Raw genomic sequence first — 25,042 nt, 5'->3', positions numbered from 1 at the left:
GGATTTGTTATTATTATCTTTAAATGAATTACTAAACAAATACTTTTAAATTTCTCAACTTTTAATACAGTAACAAAATAAGTTTAAATAAGTATAATGAACATAATTAAAGGTTCCTTGGGGTTCTAAATAAAAGAGTGTAAAGAATCTGAAGAATAGAAAATTTGGAATCCACTGCTTTAAAGCCTTCCTTGGGGACTGAGGAATTAATTGGGAAATCAATATTAACATATACACACTACTTATAAAAAATAGATAACTTATAAGGATCTCCTGTATAGCACAGGGAACACTATTCAGTATTCTGTAATGGCCTATATGGGAACAGAATCTAAAAAAGAGTGGATATATGTATATGTATAACTGATTCACTTTGCTGTATATCTGAAACTAACACAGCATTATAAATCAACTAGACTCTAATGAAAAGAATAAATATATAAAAATAAAGCCTTCTTTGGTCTCCAATCATTTCTGATTAGACTCTGACCAGTTAAAAAATTTTGAGCATCAACCTCCAGTATAGCATAATAACTTTTTTAATGAAATATCTATAGTATTAACAATTCAAAGCATAATCATTAGTAAAATATAATTGCTATCTTTTACTTATATAGGTGAAACTAAACATAAACATAGGTGACAAGAATATACAGAAGAACTATACAAAAAAGATCTTCAAGACCCAGATAACCACGATGGTGTGATCACTCATCTAGAACCAGACATCCTGGAAGGCGAAGTCAAGTGGGCCTTAGGAAGCATCACTATGAACAAAGCTAGTGGAGGTGAGCTATTTCAGATCCTAAAAGATGATACTATTAAATTCCTGCATTCAATATGCCAGCAAACTCAGAAAACTCAGCGGTGACCACAGGACTGGAAAAGGGCAGTTTTCATTCCAATCCCAAAGAAAGGCAATGCCAAAGAATGCTCAAACTACCGCACAATTGCACTCATCTCACATGCTAGTAAAGTAATGCTCAAAATTCTCCAAGCAAGGTTTCAACAGTCCGTGAACCATGAACTTCCAGATGTTCAAGGTGGATTTAAAAAAGGCAGAGGAACCAGAGATCAAAATGCCAACATCTGCTAGATCATCAAAAAAGCAGTTGAGTTCCAGAAAAACACCTACTTCTGCTTTATTGACTATGCCAAAGCCTTTGACTGTGTGGATCACAAAAAACTGTGGAAAACTCTTCAAGAGATGGGAATACCAGACCATCTTACCTGCCTCCTGAGAAGTCTGTCTGCAGGTCAAGAAACCACAGTTAGAACCAGACATGGAACAACACACTGGTTCCAAATTGGGAAAGGAGTACGTCAAGGCTGTATACTGTGACCCTGCTTATTTAACTTCTGTGCAGAGTACATCATGGGAAATGCCGGGCTGGATGAAGCACAAGCTGGAATCAAGACTGCCAGAAGAAACATCAATAACTTCAGATATGCAGATGACTCCACCCTTATGGCAGAAAGCAAAGAAGAACTAAAGAGCCTCTTGATGAAAGTGAAAGAGGAGAGTGGAAAAGTAGGCTTAAAACTCAACATTCAAAAAACTAAGATCATGACATCCAATCCCATCACTTCATGGCAAATAGATGAGGAAACAATGGAAACAGTGAGAGACTATTTTTGGGGGGCTCCAAAATCACTGCAGATGGTGACTGCAGTCATGAAATTAAAAGACGCTTGCTCCTTGGAAGAAAATCTATGACTAACCTAGACAGAATATTAAAAAGCAGAGACATTACTTTGCCAACAAAGGTCCGTAGGTTTTTCCAGAAGTCATGGATGGATGTGAGTTGGACTATAAACAAAGCTGAGCACTGAAGAATTGATGCTTTTGAATTGTGGTGTTGGAGAAGACTCTTGAGAGTCCCTTGGACTGCAAGGAGATCCAACCAGTCAATCGTAAAGGAAATCAGTCCTGAATATTCATTGGAAGGACTGATGCTGAAGCTGAAGCTCCAATACTTTGGCCGCATGATGTGAAGAACTGACTCCTTGGAGAAGACCCTGATGCTGGGAAAGATTGAAGGCAGGAGGAAAATGGGATGATAGAGGATGAGATGGTTGGATGGCATCAACGACTCAATGGTCATGAGTGTGAGCAAGCTCTAGGAGTTGGTAATGGACAGGGAAGCCTGGCGTGCTACAGTCCATGGGCTCGCAAGGAGTCAGACACACCTGAGCGACTGAACTGAACTGAAACATATTTACATGTTCTTATATTTCTTTTCCATACTTTATGTTTCACTTCACATATCTCTGGGTAGACCATAACCTCAGCGGCCTTTTTTCCTTCATCTCCTCCCCTAGACATCAAGTTCTTTATCACACCCACTGCCTAAATTATCAACCTCCCACTCTGTGGACTGCCACTGCCTCAATTCATCTCCAGATCTCTCCTATTCTGAACAAATGGCCTCCTCATTGCTGTCTCAGCCTCCAGTACTTTGTCCACCAATCTATCTTCTAATTATCATACAGTTCTCACCACATCACTCTCCTGCATTAAGACCCTTCATCATCAGGTCTCTCCTGCAAATCAAGCTTTTTTTTTTTAATTTATTTTTTAGATTTTTATTTTAGATTTTATATTTTAGAATTGGAATATTCTCCAGGGGATCTTCCGGACCCAGGGATTGAACCAATGTCTCCTGCACTGCAGGCAGATTCTTTACTGGTTAAGCCACCAGGGAAGCCTGTGTTAGTTTCTGCTGTACAGCAAAGTGAATCAGCTATACATATACATATATCCCATCTTTTTTGGATTTCCTTCCCATTTAGGTAACCACAAAGCAATGAGTAGAGTTTCCCGTGCTATAAAGTAGGTTCCCATTTGTTATCTATTTTATTCATGGTAATGTATATATGTCAATCCCAGTCTCCCAATTCACCCCACTCCCCCTTTCCGCTTTGGTATCTCTATGCTTGTTCGTTATGTCTGTCCCTTTATTTCTGTCATTTGAAGAGATGTGGATAGACCTAGATACTGTCATACAGACTAAAGTCAGAAAGGGAAATACAAATACTGTATATTAATGGATCTATATGGAATCTGAAAAAAATGGTATAGACGATCTTATTTATAAAGCAAACAAAGCTTTGACTTATTTGCAAGTCCACTCATGATTTGTGTGTTCCTTAAACAAATATCCCGAAAAAGACCCCTATTATCCACTATATCTCATGCCCCTGAGCATTTGAGCTCCTGGAATGTCCTCCCACCATCCTCACTCCTCCCACTTGTGCCCACCTGATCACATCCCACCTGCCCTTGAAGACTTAGCTCAAGCACCAATTCCTGCATGAAGCCTTCTTCTATGCCCCCACCCCCCGATGTACTATACCTGCACTGAATGTTGCTTCCATTTTATTAGTGCACTTATTTTACTGTGTTACAAGTTACATATTTACAAGTCTCTTCCCCCAACTAGAAATGAGCCAAGCCACTACCTGAGGGCAGGCTGTGTCTTATTCATTTGAGCATCCTGGTTCCAGGTCTGAGCCTGGCACAGAGTGTTAAAGTTATTCTTCTTCTTTTTCCCATCAACTTTATTTGAATTCCCAATTTGAAGTCACATTGGCTACTTTCAACCATTTCTATCTATTCTTACTCTGGCTGTCACTCTTGCATTTTTCTCTTCCTCTCTTTGTCTCATTTTCTCTATTCATATAACAAACATACACAAACTATATACATGCATGCTTGTATGTGAATATACATATTTTAAAAAGAATTCATTTGAACCAGTCCTAATGAGATGGATGAAGCTGGAGCCCATTATACAGAGTGAAGTAAGCCAGAAAGATAAAGAACATTACAGCATACTAACACATATATATGGAATTTAGAAAGGTGATAACGATAAACCCTATATGCAAAGACAGAAAAAGAGACACAGAACATACAGAACAAGACTTTTGAACTTGTGGGAGAATGTGAGTGGTGGGATATTTCAAAAGGAACAGCATGTATCTTTTATGGTGAAACAGATCACCAGCCCAGGTGGGATGCATGAGACAAGTGCTCCGGCCTGGTGCACTGGGAAGACCCAGAGGAATCGGGTGGAGAGGGAGGTGGGAGGGGGGATCGGGATTGGGAATACATGTAAATCCATGGCTGAGTCATATCAATGTATGACAAAACCCACTGGAAAAAAAAAATTAAAAAAAATAAAAAAAAAAAAGAAATGATAGGGAAATTAAATAGCACAGGGAGCTCAGGTCAGTGCTCTGTGATGCCCTAGATGGGTGGGATGGGGGTGGGTGGGAGAGACGTCCAAGAGGGGGGAATATATGTATATACACAGCTGATTCACTTTGTTGTGCAGCAGAGACTAACACAACATTGTAAAGCAAACATACTCCAATAAAAAATTAGATATGTGAACTAAAAAAAAAAAAAAAAGAAATAAACTTCTATCTTCTTTAAGAGTCAAAAAAAAAAAAAAAATATCTTATGTCTGCTTTCCAACTAAAGTGTGCTGATTTTTTTAAGTTAGGCCAGAAAATACATCTTAGCTTAAAAAATATTAAAGATTATTTTATTTCACAATAATTCATGTAACAGGATAGAATCATTAGAAATACAGAATTAGAATTATATGGTTTGGAAAAAAGATTTACAACTTGTATGCATTATGGGGTGATGGTCTGGGCAAATCATACTAAACAGCCTCATTTTCTCATTTTTCTTAAATTTAAAAAAATTTTATATTTATTTAGTTAGTTGTTCTGCATCTTAGTTGCAGCACTTGGGATCTGTATCTTTGACCAGAGATCAAACCTCATCTCCTTGCACTGGGAGCATGGAGTCTTAGCCACTGCACCACCAGGGAAGTCCCCTTCAGTTTTCTTAGTCCTTATCTACAACTAAAAAACACCCAGACCAACTAAACTGATAAGAGATATGTATATCAGAAGACTATATAACTGAATGGAATTTTCATTTATTTTAGGAGGACAAGCAACAAAATATTGGAAACTGTGCACACATTTTGAAAATTGTCTATGAATTATTTTAAAATATTCTTTCATTATATACATATCTTTGAATATACCTAACTTAACGGACATCTATCAAGCCCCTGTATTTACATATGAAAATTTCCCCCTGCAGTGTTATCTTTACAAAAAGGAAACGGTTTAGTACTAGTTCATTTTATTTATTTATTTTTCATTTATTTTTATTAGTTGGAGGCTAATTACTTCACAACATTGCAGTGGGTTTTGTAGGTTTAGTACTAGTTCATTTTAATACAGCAATCTTCAAAAGTGATGAGGGTCAAGTTACAGAATCCAGATTCTACCTGTGAAATAGGGGTCAGGGGTAGAACCTAGGACTTTCTCAGTTTGGCCACTAGAAGTCTGATATCCTGGAAAACCCTTCATCCTGGGCAAACTAGAACAGCTGGTCACCGTGCGTAAAGATTTGTCTCTTGATCATTTGGGAGAATGCCCCCTCTCCATGTTCTGAAAGAAGCATTTGAGCACCTCTTAAAATAGCTGAGCCAGTAGGATTTATCATCTTGATCAAAGGTTAAGGTAGGCAATTGCATATAGTATTCCAGAAATATCTACTTCTAGAAATGAATTTGTGAAAATGGAACTTCAGATGCTAAAAAAGATAAATAAGTTTAGAGCATCCAAATGCAATTACTGGTTATGCCTCTAGCCTAAAACATCTGCATGGAAAAAGTGTAAGCAACTGGCTAGCTTTCTGATTGGCATGGTTTTATACAGGCATATGGTTTTGACACTGGCTTGATTAAAGCACAAACTTTATATGCTTAACATGAGTACTCTGAACATAACATTAGAAGGTCAAAAGCACAGGTTTGAGATCAAGCAGGTATGGATTCAAATCCTAACTCTAACACTTACTGGTTGTGTGACTTTCAGTTTCCTTATCTTTAAAACAATCTCACAGGATAGTTGCAAAGATTAAGAGACATTAAAAAATGTAAAATATTTTTAGTATCTGTGCTTGGACTATAATAAAATATCCTGAAATAGACATTATACTGATATATTTTTTCAGTTTTCACCTGAGTATTATAAAATTACATAGCTCTATAGTCTCAGACTAATTAGAAAAATCAGAGTTCCTTATTATAACTGAACATCCATGAGAGACAAAAGGAGATCTTTAATGGCATAACCATTACAAACAAACCAAAAAAGGCTTATAAAACTCTAACTGCTAAAGTGAATATCCAGAAAATGACCGTTACCTAACTTGCCATCACTAGAGGAGAATGCGATTGTCTATGAATGTGGGCTATGCCCTCCTCAAGCTCAATGGACTATGAAGACATGACCAAGAAAATGAAGGAAGAGAAAATTGAATTTTTCCAAAATCGAGAAGAGATTATTAAGAAAACAGTAAATCAGGTAGCCAAGTATCAGTATAATCTGAAGAAAAGAGACTGCAAGAAATTGATTTTTTGAGTTGTGCTTTTCAAAAAAGCAAAGCAAAATAATTGGGAAGAAGCTTGAGCAATTCATTAATGGAATATTGTGGTCCCTGCTCCCACTCCTCCCCATCTCCCACTACACTTTCTTTTTTCTAATTTTTTTTTTTTAATGTGGACCATTTTTAAAGTCTTTAATGAATTTCTTACAGTATTGCTTCTGTTTTATGTTTTTTGGCTGCACGGCCTGTGGGATCTTAGCTCCCCGACCTGCATGGATGGAACCTGCATCCCCTGCACTGGAAGCATGGAGTGCCTCCAGGGAAGTCCCTGATTTTAGGAAAGCTGTTGAGAAAACAGGAGCCTGAATTACTGGGTTTGTTGGCAATGTGACATAGAGCCACTTGAAAACCAAGCAAGCTGTCATTTTATTCCAGCTACAAACACCAAACAAGATAATCTTCTATTTTCAAAATGGTTTTTAAAATGGTAAAACAGAATTATGCCAACTAATACACGTCAGTATTATTTTTGATATTACATTATAAACATACTACATAACTTTAATTTCTTCATATTATTTAATCTGTTATACAAATATTTCTGATTCAATAGAGCTTCTCCAGTTCCAAAAAGCTACTGCTGTGGTCTTAAACTAAGAGGTCTTAGAAAGGTCTTTCCTTAGAAAGGAATATAAGAAGAAGGGAACAAGTATGCATTAAACACCTTTGGGCCTCTCTACACACTTTATTTCATGAACAGTCACAATATCTCTGTGAAGTCTTATTAGTCTCATTTCTTAAGAAATACAAAGGAACCGCTCAGAGAGGTAAATAATTTTCCAAGGTCACAAAACTGATAATGATGGTTATGCTAACCAATACTTATTTCATTAACTCATTGTTAGGGAAATTTAAAAAATAGTCTTGTTTAGGTTTCAGAGACAAAGCAGAGCAGGCCGCTGACCTTGCTTCTAACCTGCCTGGATACTGTCCTACCTGGGAGTGACTGGGAGTGACTGCCTGCTATGAGTGCAAGACTCGCAGCATCATAGATAAGATGGGGGAGAAATCTTGTGATTGTTGAGCCCCAGGCTTACCTACATTCCAAGTTTTACACAACAAAATGAACAGGATTAACATGAAAACCGAGCTGCAATTTGGTCACAGATTGATGATTATATCAGTTTGCTACCGCCCTGGTATTATAGGCAGGAACCCCAAACTACAATCTCTGAAGTCTCACCCAAGGAGCGGATGCGCTGCCTGGGACCTTCCCAATGGGACTCCAGATGTGCGGTGACACGGGACTTCTCAGCGTTGATTAACTCTGGATGTTGGTCAAAACTTAATTTGGTGATGCATCCTCTGCTCTATTTCTCTTTTCTTTTAATGTTAGTATATTGAAAGTAAGCTAGATAATTCTAATAAATATTTGTATTATTTATTTGTATATAACGAGTAGCTTATTTGTTAACAAATCCTTTGAACCTGAGACGACAGTGAAAACTTTCGGCAAAATACTCATCCATCCACAAAACCCTCTAAGGTAGATACTATTGTTATGTTCAGGTCAAAAAATGAGAAAACAATATGTAACTTGTCTGTATTCCGTGCGGCTAGCAAGTGAGTAAGATAAGACTAACCCCCATGGTCCAACCCTTGTTAGTGCTTGCTCCTGTGTATGCCACACTGCCTTTCTTAAGAGACCATCTAGTTCATTCCAGATGAAGGAAAATTCTTAGAATACTGCACAGAATGGGTGCTCAATATATGTTATCGTTAGACTGAATCTTTCTTGTTTTTTTCAAAGGAATTCATAATATACAGTCTCAACTTGTAAGTTTAGACTGTGTTATAATTTCCTGTCTCTTCCTTTTCAACTGGATACTCTGCTTTCAATGGGAACAGATGAAAGTGTCATTGTTCATTAAATTCCCATTTCTTTATCCCACGAATATTCTATGAGCCCTATACTCTGAGCCTACTAACAAAACCACAAAGAAGTCAACCATGATAAGAACTGTTAATAATCTACTAGCAAAGAGGTCCAATAATTACTACAGTGAGTGACTTTTTAATTATTGAAATTAAAACTTGAAAGTTATTGGAAATTACAAAATAATTATTGAAATGAAAGTTCAACTGATTTTTTGCTATTGAAATCCAACTCAACACTCTTATATATCTTATTTTTATTTTGCTCGATTTCACCTAGTCCTTACAAGACCTGTGTGATGCGGGTTTCTTAGTTTGCCTTCACAGATGAGGAGACAGTCACTATTGGAGATCAAGGGCTTTGCACAAACTCACAGAACCTGTATCTCCTGACCCGAAGCTCAGTGCTCTCTCCCTGAGCTTATAATTTTCTCCTAGTCACAGAGATCCAGAATCTGTTGCCAAATCAGAGTCATACAATCTTCAGACATAGCTTGTTTTGCTCTTTTTTTAATCAGAATTGTGACTATGTTTTTGTTTTTGTTTTGGCCATGCTGCATGTAGGATCCTAGTTCCCCGACCAGGGACTGAACTCTGTCCTTCTGCAATGGAAGCACAGAGTCTTAACCCCTGGAGTGCCAGAGAAGTCCCCAGAGGCCTGTTTTCTGCCCCAGGTTCCATGACGTGAAGGAGAGGCCAGGATCCCAGAAGAAAAGACATTGCAAAAAACACTAGGACAAATATAGAGATAATAACATCTTGGATCATTCCCCGAAGAGAACTACAATCACTTATTTAGATATCATACACTAGAGAAAGTGGGATGCCTTTGAGCAGGGTAGGACACAGGAAATGAACTGGCACTGTTAGCTAGGGGCCTGAGACACTGGCCTCCCCTTAGAATGGGATCTCATGGGAGCCAGGGAATATATGGGATCACGGCCCTGGTCTTGCTCACAGTGAGTCTACTGAGTCCATGGGCACATCATACAGTTATTTACCCAGTTTCTAATATTTAACTGGAGCAGTAAGGTGCTTACAGGTTCAACAGCAGTGTGGGCACTTGAGGGTGCTCAGTCATGTTCGACTCTTTGCAAGCCTATGAACTGCAGCCTGCCAAGCTCCTCTGTCACTGGAATTCTCCAGGCAGGAATACTGGAGTAGGTTGCCATTTCCTACTCCAGGGGAACTTCCTGCCCCAGGGATCAAAACTGAGTCTCTCGTGTTTCCCGCATTGACAGGCGGCCCTTTACCACTGGTGCCAAGTGAGACGCCCATGTACATGATATGTGGCATAACCTTCTTTCTACATTGCTGTTTGCCCAGGGGAGTAAAAGTTATCATAGTGGAGAAAGCCACGTGGAAGATCTGCAAGTCCACCACCACCAGCAGCCAGTAGAGTAAATCAAAAAGCGAAAGTGAAGTCACTCAGTCAAGTCCGACTCTTTGTGACCCATGGACTGTAGTTGGCCAGGCTCCTCTGTCCATGGGATTTTCCAGGCAAGAATACTGGACTGGGTTGCCATTTCCTTCTCCAGGGGATCTTCCTGACTCAGGGATCAAACCCCGGTCTCCTGCATTACAGGCAGACTCTTTACTGTCTGAGCCACCAGGGAAGCCCAGAGTTAATTAAGAAAAGCCTCAAATCCTATCTAATGAATAGAAGATCATAGGTTCATGGAGGAGAGGGGACAGGATTAGCTAGTGAAAGGTTCCAACACCATTAGCCAAATCAAAATCAGTTGTACTGGTTGATAAAGCTCTTTCCATTGCCACAGAAAATTTGAAATTTAATTATAGGGGTTAGTTAATTTTGTCTCTGTCTTTCTATACACCCTTAGATATGCTTCCAACACAATCAAATGCACATAAAATCTTGGACAACCTACACTCATATTTTTTCTTTTTAAAAATTCATTTTTATCTGTGGCAATACAAATACTGTGGTGTCACACACTTTAGATCATTTTTTTAAGTCAGTGACAGCTTTGGATATGTAGTCACAAAGGCTATACCTTAACTCTGAAATCATGTGAGACAGTAAAACCCCATGAAATTTTAAATGCTTAGTCCAAAATTTTGGAGAAAATGCCCAAATCATACCAATAACATAATGATTTAATTTTCTATGTTAAAAGGGGTTTGTCCTACAAGGAGTCATCTAATGTCCATACACAAATAGCAATATTTTTATTTTCATGATTTTAGAAAAGAATTCAAGATGACTATTCAATGAATACTTTCAAATTTTACACCAGAGATGATCATATTTGCATGTACCAGTTTAAACTGTAATAAACACTACAGTGAATAGGTAATATAAAATATCACACATATAACCTGTTCTCAAAGAACTAAGTAAGTAACCTGCTTATTTAGATTATGATCTGAGTAGAATTTGAGTATTTGGAGTTAAATTCAAAGTAAACCTTAAGAGTTCTAAAAGCATTAAAAACAATCACAAACATGTAAAAAAGGCCAGGACCTGATGTCAGACTGAATGGGTTTAACCCCAAGTCTCCCTGATTTGCAGCTTTGGTTAGTAATCTCACTTCATTGAGCTTCACTTTCCCTCTCTGTAAAATGTGTTCACATGAAGACTGAATGAGACCATATAAAGCACAGAGCTTCGGGTACAGTTGTTGTTGGTGGTGTTTGTCACTAAGTCATATCTGACTCTCTGTGACCCCATGGAGCCTGCTAGGTTCCACTGTTCATGGGATTTCCCAGGCAAGAATACTGGAGTGGGTTGCCACGTCCTTCTCCAGGGCATCTTCCTGACCCAGGGATCGAACCCTATCTCCTGTTTGGCAGGCAGATTCTTTACCACTGAGTCACCAGGGAAGCATATAAAGCACAGAGCTGAACACACAGTATGAACTCAAATATTAGAGGTTATTATTTCCATCATTTATTATTAGGGAAATATTCCTATGTGAAAAAGAAGAATATTGGTTGTCAACAAAATTAGGTTCTTTCAGGTTTGATTCAAACCAGCCATTTTGCTGGAATTTGTCCCTGAAATCTTTAAACACCAAAATCCTTAACTACAGCCCCTGTCTGGGTCATGTCCAGCCCAGCTGCGCTCTTTGCTTTGTTGCCACATGTAGTGATGAGATCTTCCCCCTGTTCCAGTCTATTCCCTTGCAGCCTCTCCTCCTATTAACTAGCTGTGTCAGCATTGGCAGGCACATCTTCCTCCACCCAAATACACTGTGTTCTAAGGATTTTGGCACCACTTCTGAACCAATGTCATATAGACAGTACTACAGAACTCCTGTCTAGAAAATAGGCTCTTAACATACATTTATCAAATGCGTTGTAACTTTTCTGACAGTAAAGCAAAAACATGTTAATCAGGAATAACCCATTCTTTACATCAAATGTTTGAGGTTGTTTAATCTTTTATTGGAATTTCTTTTGGAAAATGTCAATCTTCCTATAGATGCATAACTTATGTTCCTCTGATTATAACTCAAATCATTTCTTAACCATTTCATTACTTAAACAAATATTCAATTACATTTTACTAGATAATAATATTTTTACAATCTAAAATATAATATTTAAAGAATTCCCTGGTGGTCCAGTGGTTGGGACTCTTCACATTTCACTGGTGAGAACCCAGGTTCCATCCCTGGTCAGGAGACTAAGAACCTGCAGGCTGTGTGGCATGGCCAAAATTAAGAAATAAATGAATAACAAAATATTTCTATGTGACTAATACACATTTCTATTTGTTCAAACTGAATATGAAAAACTAGAACAACTTCTGCCTACACTGTATTTCAACTGTGATTCCCCTCCAATTTATATAACACTGGTGTATTGTTTTTAAAAAATCTAATAGCTGAACATTTGGATTTACAGAGATGATACATTTGAAAGTGACTATCTGGTTTACAAAATACATTTTTAATCTTTAGAAGGAAAAATAAGTCTTTCAGACATTCAGAAGAAACGTTGAAAGCTGGTGTTTTTAAAAAATTCCCTGCCAACAGCTCCTTGGAATCGTAAGTCTGCCAATGTTCAACACAGAATACAACAAGTACAATACATCACAAAAGTATTCCCCCCAAAACTGTCAGTGTTCTCAGGCCCTGAGTCCTGTACCCTTTCCTCTCCTATAACGAAGATCATCATTAACCACTCGGCTTTGTCTGCTCATACCTTATCTTTCACAAAAACAATCATTATTATGATGTGCTTTAAAATCTACTCTTTACTTCTGCTATGACCTTGTGATTGAGGCCCTGGTGACAGCTACTGCGGAACAGCAGGATGTTGCAAACACAAACGGTTCAACACAGCCCTGTTCAACCAACCGATATGAAAGGGACCACTTCCTACATCAGTGAAAAGTGGCAGGTGTCAGTGACATCGAAGTTTCACTCTTCCCTCTCTCTTTTCCTTTGTTGTGCTAAAGAGACAAGTGCTAAAATTAAAAAAACCCTTCCCATGCCTTGCAAAAAATATAATGTGCACTGTTAAGACACAAGTCTCCCTTGACATACTGTAATTCACTGGGTGGGCATTTCATTAAAGCAACAATTTTTGGTGAAGTGGTGCTTGAAAGTGAATTATTCCTGAGCATTTTCACTCCTTACATTAACGTCATTCATTAAAACGACATTTAACTCTCAAAGCTTAGAAAAGCATCATAGTGACCAGATTTCTTACCTACAACAATGCCATAGGAAAAAAACAGAAAGTAGATATTGGGGGCAAAACTGCTCAACATCAGGCCTCCTGCCACCAGGAAGCCACTGAAGATTGTCACGGCTCTCGCTCCAAAAGATGAGACACACACGCTGCAGACAGGACCTAAAATCATAAATGAAACCTTCACTTATTTAACAGCAACCTCCTCTCCACAATCCTATTATCCACCCCATGGGAAGTTTAAAATGATTCTTTCCATCATAAAACAACAAAATAACAATAAGCTACTGCATATTCACTATGGGTTGGACACCCTGCTACTTCACATAAACAATCTCACTTCACTGCATTCCTGGGAGCTAGGTGTTTTTGTTATCCTCATTTTTTTTTTTTTTTGATAAGGAAATTAAACTTGCTGAAGAGTAAGGTCACATAGTTAGGAAATTGGGGTTCTGGAGTCAGACTTTATTAAATTCTCAATGTGGGTAACAGCAGCAGCCACAGAGTAGCAATAAAGAAATAAAAATCCAGACTGTCTAACTCTTTGAGTCCACCAGCTTTTTTTTTTTTTGTAGCATGCCATATGGCATGTGAGATCTTAGTTCCCTCACCAGGGATCCAACCTGCACCCCCTCATTGGGAGCACAGTCTTAACCACTGGACCACCAAGGAAGTCCCTTGAGCCCACCATCTTAGCCATCACACTCTTCTGAGGATTTTGGTCTCCTAGACAGGCCATACATCTTTTCTATCCAAAGCTCCTATCCAGCACAAGACCAGTAATATAATTGATGACAAAAATAAACTTTATGATTGATTCAATGCAATCAATAGCAACCCTCTAGAGAGACGAAGTGAGGAGTGGGGTTACTCCCTTCCTAGAGAATATTCTGGCAGGGGCTTGGGTGGGGGGTGGCAATGCTTCGAGCCTACTCACCCAGGTGTGAGTTTGTCAGTACCATGTCCTACCTAATACATGCAACCTGGAATTTGGGGGAGGAAGTGCACTGCTCACTGACAGGCAAGGGGACCAGCACTTGGACCAATCCTATGCAGAGGTGCGCAATTGCTCATGTACTAAGATTTAAGTGATAGTGAAATCTGTTCTCACTAGTGCTGTACCTTCAAAGCATCTACAACTATGGAGCTTAGCATTATTAGAAATAAAAGGACATGAAGGGTTATTTATAGCTCAATAGTCTCATTTACAGTCTAGGAAATGGAAGCCCAGAAGGGTTGTCCACGGCCATGGTTTGAAGGAAGAGTCCAATATTGGATAGCAAAGAGAAACACCTTAACTGAATTCACAACAACCTTTCAAGGTACAATCTATTATCCCCAATTTTTAAAACACGTACTCATCAGGATGGCTAAATATAAACAACAGTAAGCATTAGCACGAATGTAGAGTAATCACAGCTCCCACAGTGCTGACATGATCTTCTGAAGCGGAACACAGCTCCGTACAACTCAGAAGTTCTACGTCCGGGTATGTGAGCGTGCGTGCTAAGCCACTTCAGTCATGTCTGACTCTGTGACCCCATGGACTGCAGCCCACCAGGATTCTCTGTCCATGGAATTCTCCCGGCAAGAATACCGGAGTGGGTTGCCATGTCTTCCTCCAGAGGATCTTCCCGACCCATGGATGGAACCCATGTGTATAGTTTCCTGCATTGGCAGGCAAGTTCTTTACCACTAGCGCCACCTACCTACACCCAAACTCATAAACAAAGTGGTTTGGCAAAAAATGGTTATAGCAAAACTAGTCATAGTAGCCATGTCTACAAATACAGATGTTCTTCAGCAGTAGAAGGTATGAGTAGATTCAAACAATGGACTACGACAAAGCCATGAGAATGAACGATCTACAGCTACACACAGCAATGCAGGTGTAATCTCACAAATCAATGTGGAGTGAAAGACCCAATATGAGAAAAGAACACGTTGAGCAATTTCAATTATTCTCAGTACTTTCTAAGATTTTTTTTTGATGTGGATAATTTTTTAAGTCTTTATTGAATTTGTTACAATATTGTTCTGCTTTACGTTTTTTGGTTTTTTTGGCCACAAGGCACGTAGGATCTTAGCTCCCTAACCAGGGATCGAATCCGCACTCGCTACATTAGAAGGCAAAGTCTTAACCACTGGATCTGCCAGGGAAGTCCCAGTACTTAGTCCTTCTCAGGACAAAAAGAGGCAAAACTAATCTATTCAGAAGTCAGGACAGCAGCTATCTTTGGTAGGGATTAGGGAGCTGTATCCAGAAGGGAACGCAGCCCAACTTCTAGGTGTTCTAACGTCCTGTTTCTGGATGTGAATGTGCCCATTACATGAGTGTGTCTGGTTTGTTAAAAAAAAAAAAAATCACAGAGCTATACTCTCATGACATGTACACTTTTCTGTACATATCTTAAAAGTTTTTAAGAAAATGTAAATGGAGAGGTGGTGTCATCCATCCACAGTCTCATAAGTGGTGGACCCAGGATCTTATGATCCCAGGCCCATGCTTACCAATACCAGGCCCATTCTTACTCAACACGTTATTAACTGGAGACTTACATATTGTGTATTATGGCCACAGGGATTCGTTTCTGCAAAAATCCCCCAATCAACAATGTGCTAAGAACATATTTAAGACCAGGTTATGATCACTGAGATACTACCAGCTTTTAAAGCCTACAGACATATCCCACATTCCTCCCTGGTCATTTCAGGCACTCTTCTGTGAACCAGTAGAGAGAAGAAAACTGATATATTTACATGACAGAGGAGAATATTATACACCAGTGTATTAGGAGGAAAAGCCATTTGAAAGACCATACTTTTTATCTGACAGTTGAGCTATTGAGCTATGTGTATACCCAAAAAGAAACACTTAGATACTTCAAAAATAGAAACGATTTTAAGAGTCAAATTTCATAAGTGGTTGCCTGACATCATAAAGTCGTGACCCTTTTCTGCTGTTTACCAATTGTACTGACATTGAGAGTCAGTGTTTACAAATTCAACAGTCACATGGAATTGAAACAGAGATTGTATCTGGCATACTTGAAAAGTTTCAAGTTTCACCCTCAAAGTAGGTCTTTAAATTTATGCTCCTTAATGCATGTGAATTCTACAAGGAAACCCAGAGTTTGGGAAGCTGGCAGTGGGATGAAGGGTAATAAATTTCATAGCATGTACAGTCAGTCAAAATCACTACTTTATAAAATATGTAATATTATTATCAATTTTGTGATAAATTATTTTATCATGCTGTCTAATACATGATTCTTTGAAAAAACTTAAGCTTAAGGAAGAAGCAAGCAGAGATTCTTTAACAAATGAAAACAGCAAATTGAAACTGCTTTTAAAGAAATTCTCATCTCATACCTGACTGACTTTATCAAAAAGATAACAAATAAGTGCTGGCTACAATGTGTAGAAAAGGGAACCCTCAGACACGACTGAGTGACTTCACTTTCATGCATTGGAGAAGGAAATGGCAACCCACTCCAGTGTTTTTGCCTGGAGAATCCCAGGGACGGGGGAGCCTGGTGGGCTGCTGTCTATGGGGTCGCGTAGAGTCGGACGCACCTGAAGCGACTTGGCGGCAGCAGCAGCAGGCACTGTTGGTGAGAATGTAAACTGGTGTAGCCACAATGGAAAACAATATGGAGATTCCTCAAAAATTTAAAAATAGAACTACCATAATATCCAGCAATTCCATTCCTAGGTCTTTATTCAAAGAAAACAAAAACACTAATTTGAAAAGATATATGCATCCCCATGTTAAGTGCAGCATTATTTACAATAGCCAAGATATGAAACCAACTTAAGTGCTCATCAACAGATAAATGGATGCGGTGTGACAGACAGACAGACAGACACACACACACACACACACACACACACACACACACACAAAATGGAATATTACTCAGTCATCAAAAAGAATGAAATCTTGCTATTTGTGACTATATGGATGGACCTAGAGAGTATTACACTAAGTGAAATAAGTCAGACAGAGAAAGACAAATACTGTACGATTTCACTTATATGTTGAATCTAAAAAAGTAAAATGAACAAACATTCTAAACAGAAACAGTCATGGATTACTGAGAACAAACTGGTGGTTCCCAGAGGGGAGTGGCGTAGGGGGAGAGAAAGATCAGGGAAATTAAGAGGTGCAAACTTCCAGTTACAAAATCAATGAGTCACAGGTATGAAATGTAGGGCATGGGGAATATAGTCAATAATTGTGTAGTATCTTAGAATGGCACCATAGGACACTTATTATAGTGATCATTTTAAAAACATGTGCTGTGCTTGTTTTCAGTCGCTCAGTGGTGTCCTACTCTTTGCAACCTCATACATTGTAGCCCACCAGGCTCCTCTGTCCGTGGGGATTCTCTAGGCAAGAATACTGGAGTGGGTTGCCATGCCCTCCTCCAGGGGATCGCGCCAACCCAGGGATCAAACCCAGGTCTCCTGCATTGTAGGAGGATTCTTTACCGTCTGAGCCACCAGGGAAGCTCACTTAAAAACACATAGAAATATCAAATCACTATGTCGTGTATTAGAACTAACATGGTGCTGTTAGTCAGTCAGTCAGTCAGACTTCAAAAACAAACAAGCCAACAAAAAAGCTCATAGGAAAAGAAATCAAGTATGTGGTTACAGAGGTAGAGGGCAGAGGGAGGGAGAACTGGAGGACAGTGGTCAAAAGGGCCAAAGTTCTGGTTATAAGACAAATAAGCACTAGGGACGAAATGTACAACATGATAAATATAACTAACACGGTTGTATTTATATATGAAAGTTGTTAAGAGAGTAAATCCTCACAGTTCTCATCGCAAGGAAAAATTTTTTTTCTACTTCTTTAAAGCTGTTCATATATAAAATGTTGGATGTTCACTAAACTAAAACATAATGATAGGGGAAAAAATGTTTTCTATCTCTTTAATGCTGTGCATATATGAATTGATGAATGTTCACTAAACTTACTGTGGTAATCGTTTCATGATAAATGTAAGTTTAATCATTATGCTATATACCTTAAACTTATACAGCACTTTAAGTCAATGGAATAATAATAATGAATAAAACTAGAAGAAAAACTAGAAGAAAAAAAATTCTCTACTTTCACACCATCAACTGCTGCTAACTGAAATGAAAAAAAATCTTTGATGTCAGAGGTTAAGGACAAAGAATTTTAGAGCTGAAAGAGGCCTTGGAAAGGGTCCAAAGGTAAAACAATGAAACTGGAGCTTAGAAGGATCGCGTGATTTGACCAAGGATCCATAGCTAATCAATGACAGAGCTAAGGCCAAAGTCAGCCCAACAATCTTCCCAACTGAGAAGTGTTTCCATTGGCACCTTAATGTTTCTCTAGAAATATGTTTAAAAAACACCTACATACTTTTGTATTATCTCACAGTTTAAGTAGCTTAATGAATTTATGGAAGATGAAAACATGACATTTATGCTCATTTTGGTGCTTAAAGGTTTAGAATAAATTATTTTATTCTCATCCTCAGAACCAGGGTATTTCTAGACTTGATTTACATAGCTTTAAACCACAACAGCCCCAGGTTTCATCAATAACAATTAGGGCAAAGTACAACTGGAAGTGACCAGTAAGTCACATCCACAAAACCTGACATATTTATGTGTTTAGCTCTTTACAGTAACAGGCAAGTTCTACAAGATGATAAACCATAGATTACTCCTCAGCATTGGACTAGTTTCTATTCAAGAGACTAAATAAATCAAACGACTACTCTCAGGGGAGATTGATGAGGCTTCAGGTGTTTTACTTTGCAGAAGGAATCTTTGGAACAAAAGTCAGTTAACTTGTAATGTGAAACGGTGACTCCACTGCTTGGGAATCTGTAAAATTTTAGAAAAGAGGGAGGGAGGAGCATCATCATTGGGATGCCGACCTTTTTACTTTGACAAATAAAAACAATTTTTAACTGTAATAACCATCTATTTTCATTGCCTCATCATTAAAGCAGAAGAAGGAATATTTTAATAAGGAAATAGTGAGAAGGATATAATTTCAGAGTAAAATGGAGGCCAGTACGATAGTGGGAAACACACACATACTATATATCACTGTCTTCATATGCCTTTTGTCTTTTGTGAAAAGTTTTCTTTTTTCTTTTTTTGGTTTTGTTTTTCTTCTTTGGCCACACCGTGCAGCATATGGGATCTTAGTTCCCCTACCAAGGATCAAACCCATGCCTCTTGCATTGGAAGCTGAGAGTCTTACCACTGGACCACTATGGAAGACCCCATGAAAAGCTTTCTTGAACTCATAGTTTTATGTGTATTGGGGTTTAGGAGCCATTATTACTATTACTACCTTCTGTTTGGGTAATTAATCTTGATTGATTAGATGAACTGAAAATGCTCAGTAGCAGGGCTGGCAGTCAGCACAGAATGGTTTGAGGGTAGCAGGTGACAGGTGGGGCAGTAAGAGGTATGCATGTATGCATGCCCAGTTGTTTAGTCGTGTCCGACTCTTTGCAAGCCCATGGACTGTAGCCCACCACGGTCCTCTGTCCATGGGTTTCTCCAAGCAAGAATACTGGAGTGGGTTGCCATGCCCTGCTTGGTAAGAGGTAGGCAGGATCCTAAAAGATATTCCACTCTCCTTCATAGTGGTCTGGCAACATCTTTGGCACAATGCTGACACTTTCCCTCTAAAAAAGGTAAGAATTTGCTGTATGACGGAGGGAACTCAAAACCAGGGCTCTGTGACTACCTAGAGGGGTGGCAGGTGGGAGAAAGGTTCAAAAGGAAGGGGACACATGTATGCCTATGGTTGATTCATGTTGATGTATGGCAGAAACCAACACAATATTGTAAGGCAATTATCCTCTAATTAAAAATAAATAAATTTTTCAAAAGAGGTAAGAACTTACATATTAGGGAGTAACCCTATAAACCAAAGTGAGCAATGAAGAATGAAAGGAGGATACAGATGAGTTTTAAGAGAGCTGTGCTGTGCTGTGCTTGGTCACTCAGTCATGTCCAACTCTTTGTGACCCCGTGGACTGTAGCCTGCCCGGCTCTTCTGTCCATGGGATTCTCTAGGCAAGAATACTGGAGTGGGCTGCCATGCCCTCCTCCAGGGGATCTTCCCAACCCAGGAATCAAAACCAGATCTGCATTGTGGGCAGATTCTTTACCATCTAAGCCACCAGGGAAGCCCTACAACCTCTTAAATACAAAATGAAACAAAAATATAAAACCATTTGTTCATAGCCATCTGCAAATCAGACTGATTGATATTACTCACAGTCAATGAGGGAAATGAAAATGAAAACTCTAGTGGAAAAAGTGTTTTGTTATGATCAAGGCTGAATTAGAAAATGAGAAGGATAAGTTGTTTTAAGGAAGTCAGAATGAACTACTAGTAAGGGATGAAATTGTTTCCTTCAGCCCTTCAGGGTTATGTGGGAAGAAACAGTGTTAAATTTTTGCTGGTGGTTGAAATTAGCAAAGAGGAAGAATACACCAATTAAAATTTTAAAATTTGCTATGAATAGTAACATAAATTTAAGTCTGCATTAAGCAAACATAAAAGTAAACATTTGACCATTACCATTCCCCCACTATTTACCAAGCATCCATTAGAGAAGCACTGCTGCAAAACTGAAAAATAAGAAGCCACACATGGAATGTTAAAGTTTCTAGTAGCTCCATGAGAAAAAGAAAAAGAGGTAAAATTGATGTCAATAATATATTTTACCTAACTGATTATATCAAAAACATTATCACTTCAACATTTCAATATCATTAGAGATATTTTACACTCCTTTCTTTTGTACTAAGTTTTTGAAATCCAGTATGTATTTGTGACACTTACATCACATCTCATCTTGAAATATCCACATTTTAAGTACCCAACAGCCACATACAGCTAGTTACTACTCTGGACCACATAGCCCTGGTGTGTGATATCAAGGCACCATGGTAGAAAAGGACACAGGGAAAAACACACACAGTTTCCAAGCTAGGCCAAAAGGCAAAACAAACAAAGGTCCAAACCTAAGCCATGGGTGATTAACTCCCAAAAGAAAGGTTCAGATCATGTGTTTGAGAATTTCAGAAAAGGGAGATCACCATGGGCCAACGAACTGAGCCTTTAACTGCTCTGTGAAGTATGGTTGTACTGACAACCGGAATGAAAAACATTCTCAATGGAGGCAACAGAACCACAATGCCGTTTTCCAGTTTATAAATTTTGTAAGAAAGCTTTGGGAAAGAAATTATCTCCTTTGAAAAATATATCAACTTCCATGCACTTCTCTCTCCCAAAAAGATTCAGAGAGTCCCCAGAGTGGTAGGATGGCCTAGCCTGCTGCAGGGAATAGAAACATCTCACTCTATTCATATTAGAGTGAGAAATAAATTATAGGGACTTCCCTGGTGGTCCAGTGGTTAAGGCTCTGTGCTTCCAATGCAGGGGGTGCAGGTGTGATCCCTGGTTGGAGAGCGAAGATCCCCAGGCCTCCAGGCTAAAAATCCAGAGCATAAATAACAGAAGCAATATTATTCTTGCTTCAACAAACAACAGAAACAAATTCAATAAGACTTTTTAAATGATCCACATCAAAAAAATCTTTAGAAAAAGAATGAAATTATAGCAGGTTGAAATTTGATGTGTGTGTGTATATATATATATATGGGGCTTCCTTGGTGGCACAGCAATGAAGAATCTGCCTACTATGTAGGAGATGTGGATTCGATTCCTAGGTTGGGAAGATCCCCTGGAGGAGGGCATGGCAATCCACTCCAGTATTCTTGCCAGGAAAATACCATGGACAAAGGATCCTGGCAGGCTACAGTCCATGGGGTCGCAAAGAGTGGAACATGACTAAAGCAACTGAGCACACACATTTTGTGTGTGTGTGTGTGTGTACAAAGAAATTACAACCAGGCTGTGTGCTCCCAGCGCTGTAAATGTTCCCTAACAGAGTAGACCGATTTGGTTCAGGACTCCCATCCCTCCACTTACAATGCAGGGAGCCCAACAATGCAGGTTCCTCATTCCTCACTCTTGCTGAGACCAGAAATTTTAAGTTTATCTTCCCGAGGAAGAGAAAGGCACTATGGAGCCACACCCACTCAAATCCTTGCTCTCAAGTATACTGATCACCTTTGCTTGTGGGTTGGTTTGGCATATTATGCACATTTGCTTTTTTCAAGTCAGCAAAACCTACATGATTCACACCAATCAACCGTAGACCTGCCGAGCACACTGGGAATGGGCCAATGTAACAGGAGGCAGAAATTCAGCCCCACACAAAGGAGTCTACAGTACTTGAGGGTAAAATTGTATGGATACACTCAAACTCAGCTCTGCCAACGCTTGCAACTCAGGCAGCAAATCTGTTGGCTATACTGACTCATTATATTAACCCAGGCATAGATGTACTGACTCCTTAGCAATTTGAAGACCTTTAAAGGAATTAAGGACAAAAAATGAGAGGGAAGGGACTGTTCAATCTATTCGGAGTACAAAACTGCAGAACAAAAGATCTCTCAGCATCTCTGCTGTTGGAAAAATGGCTCCACCCTTCTCCTTGAATTTGAAGAATTACATCTAACCAAAGAGTGCTTTCTCTCAATTTAATAAAAGACTGAATAATATTCCACTGTATATACATAGAGCAGAAATTAACACAATATTGTAACACAAATATACTCCAATAAAAATGAATAAAGGGGCTTCCTCCCCAGTGGTACAGTGGATAAGAATTAGCATGCCAATGCAGTGGACACAGTTGTTGATCCCTGGTCCGGGAACATTCCACACTCGGAGCAGCAACTAAGTCCATGTGCCACAACTACTGGAGCCCTTGAGCTCTAGAGCCCACGGACCACAACTTTTGAAGCCCACACACCTAGAGCCTTTGCTCCACAGCAAGAGAAGTCACTGCAATGAGAAGCCCATGCACGGCAACTGGAGAGTAGCCCCCAATCTCGGCAACTAGAGAAAGCCTGTGTGCAGCAATGGAGATCCAGTGCAACAAGAACAAAATATGTATATATGAGGCCATGATTGCCCTTTAGTTCAGTGACCTTCCATTCCTTCTGTATCCTTCAGATTCTGACCATAGAAGCTGAACCAGAAGTAGACGTACGTTAGGAGATTTATTGCAAGGAATTGGTTTATGCGATTGTGGGGCTTGGTGAGACAAGTATGGTGTCCACAGGACAGGCATCAGTAAGGGCAGGTTAAAACTCTCTCCCACAGAATAAAGCCACAGCCCGCAGGCAGAATTTCTTCTTCTGAAAAGCTCCCTTCTGCTCATGAAGCCTTTCAACAGATTGAATCAGATCCATCTAATTTATTGAGGATAATCTCTCTGAGTTACAGTTAACTGACTATGGACTTAGAGCATATCCATAAAACACCTTCACAGCCACACCTCCATGAGTGTTTCAATAACCACAGAATGTAGCCTAGCCAAGTTGACACCAACTGTCACACCTGTTGGCTATACCTAACACAATGTTATATACCTAACACACCTGTGTCACACCTAACACACTCTCTCCTTCTTCAGCCAAATTTACTCTACCAGACCACGTCACGGGCAGTGCAGACACCAGGGCTCTGCACGGACTCTGCAAGGACTGCCCTGTCCCTGCCCATCTGCCTTGCCCAGCCCGTAGAGACTGTCTTGTTCCTGCTATTCTTGCTATTTGTGGTGATGTCTCAGAGGATCACTACCCTTTTTCCCTCTTTCCTGAGATTATAAACTACTCATAGCAGAGACAATGTCTTCTGTCTGGGCGTCCCTAAGATAGAGACTAGGCTCTCTGACTGTCTGTAATGACAATGTATAACCTAGGGAAACCAAATCCTTGATATTCAGCTTTATTCATCCCAAAGGCCATCTGGAAAAACAATCCAGATGAGAGGTCTACTTCTTAGTTTTTCTCAGTTACTCGTTTCAAAGAGAAAGAATTAAGATTATAAAGACTGTAAAGATAAGAACTGCATGTCTTTTCACTATTCTGAGCTACTGTCCAAATCTAGGTTTCTTAAAGAAAATTGGTGTGCTTTAAATTCCATATGCTTAGGTACAATCTTTGGGCTTCCCAGGTGGTGCTAGTGGTAAAGAACATGCCTGTTAATGCAGGAGACATAAAAGACACAGGTTTGATCCTTGAGTTGGAAAGATCCCCTGGAGAACGAAATGGCAACCCAGTCCAGTATTCTTGCCTGGAGAATCCCACGGACAGAGGAACCTGGCAGGCTACAGTCCTCAGGGTCGCAACGAGTCGGACACAGCTGAAGCAACTTAGCACACACACAATCTTGATAGTTCTCCCTTCTGCCCATTGTCCTAGAAGTTTCTTCTTCTTTCATACTGAATGGTCCCTTTCTTTTGCAGATTCTTCAGCATGGTTGGAACTGCCTGGGCAAGTAATTTTATTTGTGGGGAACTGCTGTTCTCTAATTACTAATATTTGTTGAGTACTTACCATATGCCAAGCACCATCTCTGTTTTTCTACAAAGCAATCCTACAAGGTAGGTACTTTCATTATCTCCCATTTAAAGATGAAGAAACAGACTTAACAGGTCAGAAAAAAACCCTTAGAAAGTGTACTTCATCTTGGGCAGGTCACTAAACCCTAAGGACAATCACGCCTACTTCAGTGTATTGTACCTGGGTTCGATCCCTGAGTTGGGATGATCCCCTGGAGAAGAAGAAGGCTACCCACTCCAGTATTCTGGCCTAGAGAATTCCCTGGACTGTACAGTCCACGGGGTCGCAAAGAGTCGGACATGACTGAGCGACTTTCACACACACACAGTGTATTGTTATGAGGATCAAGTAAGCGAAGGTGACTGCCAGACACCCAAGGGGCACTTTTCAAACTAACGGGACAAACAGATGAAAAACAGAATTTGTGGGACTTCCCTGGTGGTTCACTGGCTAAGACTCCGTGCTCCCAATGCAGGGGGCCAAGGTTCGATCCTTGGTAAGAGAACTAGATCCCACATGCCACAG

General features: G+C 39.5%; 1 protein-coding gene across 2 annotated transcripts in view; it reads right to left on the bottom strand.

Annotated features, from left to right (window-relative positions):
* The window catches only part of SLC16A9 (solute carrier family 16 member 9), a 74,348-nt gene that overhangs the window by 12,892 nt on the left and 36,414 nt on the right, over positions 1 to 25,042 (bottom strand). The window contains exon 3 of one of the 2 annotated variants that reach the window (XM_043476906.1): positions 13,040 to 13,183. The exons of the other annotated variant lie outside the window; for it this stretch is intronic. Coding sequence (XP_043332841.1) covers positions 13,040 to 13,183 — 144 coding nt within the window. The remainder of the gene's footprint in view (positions 1 to 13,039; positions 13,184 to 25,042) is intronic. 2 annotated transcript variants of the gene reach the window in all.

This window comes from Cervus canadensis, chromosome 8 (assembly GCF_019320065.1).
Source record: "Cervus canadensis isolate Bull #8, Minnesota chromosome 8, ASM1932006v1, whole genome shotgun sequence".
NCBI lineage: Eukaryota > Metazoa > Chordata > Mammalia > Artiodactyla > Cervidae > Cervus > Cervus canadensis.
This window is presented reverse-complemented; position numbering and strand designations above follow the sequence as displayed.